At 38.2% G+C, this 3,424-nt stretch overlaps 1 protein-coding gene across 1 annotated transcript in view; it reads left to right on the forward strand.

Moving 5' to 3' along the window:
* Positions 1–624: 624 nt before the first annotated feature.
* The window catches only part of LOC109480792 (serine/threonine-protein kinase MAK-like), a 15,628-nt gene continuing 12,828 nt past the window's right edge, over positions 625–3,424 (forward strand). The window contains exons 1-2 of the mRNA XM_019783103.1: positions 625–840; positions 3,298–3,352. Coding sequence (XP_019638662.1) covers positions 740–840; positions 3,298–3,352 — 156 coding nt within the window. The 5' untranslated portion in view covers positions 625–739. The remainder of the gene's footprint in view (positions 841–3,297; positions 3,353–3,424) is intronic.

The following is a 3,424-nucleotide window of genomic DNA, read 5'->3' on the forward strand; positions in this document are numbered from 1 at the left end:
TAGTGGGTGGATTGTTAAATCATGCATGAGTTTAATGCAAAAATGCTCTTAACTGTATTTACACTTTTTAACACAACAATGTGCTACAGTACATGTCACTCAGTACTGTGTCTACAAAATAACAAATTTTACTTATTAATAAGCAATCGGATTATGTTATTTTTATTAATCGGATTTGATTAAGTGAACATTTATATTGAAATATGTAGCTTGCAATTGAGATCTCAAACCATAAATATTTGTTTATAACTATATCACTAAAAATTACTGAAGATTTGACAGAAATGTGCTTTATCTTTTAGATTAATTTAGCTGTTATGATAGTATATGCCACAGCAGTACCTCAGGAAATGCTCTTTACGTATGCTGCAATGCAGAACTTAATGTCTTCAAGGAAACTTATATATTATTCATGACCATTGGGATCATGGTATTTAAGTGTAATGCAGAACTTATGTCATAGCTTTAAAAGTGATAGTCTGACACAAACTTGTACAAACCACAGTTTTTCACCTGTATTTTTCAGGAAATTGACTTCACTGGATTTCTACAACGTTGAAAAATGTTTCTACGACTGGAAACCAGCAGAACTTTTGTGTAGATAGACACGAGGACACCGTGTTACGAACCAAACTTCTCAGGAATTCACCGGGGAGAGAGCCGACTGGCACTTTGTCGTGCACAAGACTTTTTTTCTGGAGGACAATAATAAACGTCGCGTGCGAGAAAACCTACCGCCATGAATCGGTACCAGCTGATGAAGCAGGTCGGAGATGGAACGTACGGCAGCGTGTTGCTGGGAAAGAGCAACGAGACGGGGGAAATGGTCGCTATCAAAAAGTGAGTTGACAGTTTCCATTTTACTGAATATCTTGGGTTTTGACAAATAGCGCAAACACAAAGAACTGTCATATATGCTTGATGAGCACCTTTAGTAGGCTGTTAGTATAGAGCTTATTCACCACACGTCATCATGACGTCACGACCCCTCATGTCCCGTGCGACGCCATTTTGGGGTGCATCTCTACAGCGAGTTTCCAAGCGTTGAAATGGCCGACAAACGTTAGGTAAACTGTCCTTTGTCCTATTACACGAAGAGTTTACCACCACTCATACCTCTTGTTACTGGAACAAAATAAAATCTGTTGGGATTGACCCGTTTTTGTTGAGTTTTAATCAGTCTGATCGAGACGGCATCTACTGCTAGCGGAGTCCATTGACGTGACTTAGCTTCGTATTTGGTACTGGGCAGAAGTTTTTACACACAGGATCGGTTCAAACCTTTTCAGAGTCTGGAAGCGTTGTATCAGGATGTGTAGAGCCTCAGTGTTGTGGGGTAGTTGCGTGGTGACAAGTACGTTGTAGTCGGGATACGCAAAAGGTCACTATTTTGGAACAGCCCCGGACTATGTCTGGATAATAACAAGCAAAGGCTGCGGGGCCATCGGCCGCGATCCTCAGTCCGCACTGCCGCGACTGTGGCTGGACAAGGTGAGTGTTACAAGTTGCCAGCGCCCTGTTCTACATGGACATTTACCACAGAGTAAAGGGACAAGTAGGTCCAACAGATTTAACGTGTTTATGGCTACCCACGTTGCCATCTACAGCCCCCTACGCCAGGGTAAAACACACCGATTTCTGATCAGCAAAAAAAGATAAAAGCCGATCTTCAGAACATGAGACGTGGACATGGAGCCGGAACAACCCCAAGGACAATGTTACTAACAAGAAGAGTGTTCAAAACGTAGATTGTGGCCCAAAATACGCAACTATCGCCAAGAGTGTGCATAGCGTACCATAGCGATAGGCACCATGTTGCACCCCCAAATGGTGGAAAATGCTCGTTGCCGGGGGGAAGAGTCACGTGACAATCGGTGGTGAATAAGCCCTGTAGGCTCTTAGTATCTTATAACTTATAGAGTCCTAACTTATAGAAAAAAATGAAAAGTTATACTTATTATTATAGGAAAATTCACCTGCAACAAACTCTGACTCGTGAAGGAGAAAAGCCCTATCCTTTCAAAAGGTCGTCTTGTCTTGGAATCCTATAGTATGTTAACTATGGACCATGGTTGTCAGAAATTTACTGGACTACATGTAGGCATATGTTATCCTAATGTGTAAGATTGCACATTTCTTGGGATTTCATTTCAATTGAAAACCCCAGGTTCAATTGAAAGAAATGAAAACGCCACCCCAATACAATCTAATATTTACACCTACACCAGCAACACATACATGTGTGTTGTGTTGTTACATCCCATCTGTCACTGTATCCTGCAAAAATAGGTCACTGCATGTGCTGACCAAGGTCGCTTTAAAGGTCACTCTCAGCATAGACATGCTGTAAAGTGTTGACGTCTGGATGTAATAAATTGTTAGTTATTTTGCGTCACATGAGCAGAGAGAATGAAATTCGTGTTCCAGTTTTGTCATCTTATTGTTCAACATTATACATCTTGTCAGTCAAAAAATGTGTCTCATACATGTTTTAGTGATGATTTTAGTTTCTATAAATTATAGTATAATGGAAAATTGATTTTGTCACTTCTCTTCTGATCTGTACCACAGTGTCAACTCCAGCTAATGGTTATTTATGTGCATGTTTTGTTAAACTAGAGACTGGACTTTAATCCTAAGTGGTGATATGCTAGACAACTAGTTCAGCACTTGTCTGTAGCAGATAACAATCTCCCCTTATGAAACAGCAAGTCTCCTCACAAGTGCTATACTTTATTATGTAAGACTATCAAGATTTCACATTCATTGTGATATTTTTTGTCTTTGAAAAACACTATTTTTAGTTGTGCAAACATGTCTCGTCAGTTAAATGAAGAGGAAATGAAGTGAAAAAGTGACCCTACTACTACTATTTATATAGCATTTGACACTCAAACTTGTACTTTGGAACTACTCAGTACATACTAGTAGTACATCATATATTTTTGCTCACAATGAATATGAAATTACATTAAATATCTACTGTGCATTGTCACACAGGAATTTATTCACACATTTCTTCATAACTACATAAGTCTGTATTCATTGCAATAGTCTAAAGGTTTCAACACATTATAACATTGTACCTAGATTATTGTAAGCACAATTGTAAATTTTCAACAATTGTTCAAATTTTCAAAAGAAAAAAAACAAATACCAAATACTGATAGCACAATGATGTAACTCTGTCTAAATGTTGACATTTTTTTCTTGCTGCTGAACTTCACAACCAATACAAATTCTGGTGCCAATCAACTACTTTAGAATGCTGATTCTATTTTTATTTTGTTTCTGCAGAATGAAGAAGAAATTTTATTCATGGGAAGAGTGTATGAATCTTAGAGAAGTCAAGGTGAGTTCAACATAGCTTTTGGTATTTCAAGTTGTTTGCTGTTTGAATTATTGCAAAAAACAATTTGTACAA

This window comes from Branchiostoma belcheri, unplaced genomic scaffold, assembly GCF_001625305.1.
Source record: "Branchiostoma belcheri isolate BF01 breed outbred unplaced genomic scaffold, Haploidv18h27 scaffold52, whole genome shotgun sequence".
NCBI lineage: Eukaryota > Metazoa > Chordata > Leptocardii > Amphioxiformes > Branchiostomatidae > Branchiostoma > Branchiostoma belcheri.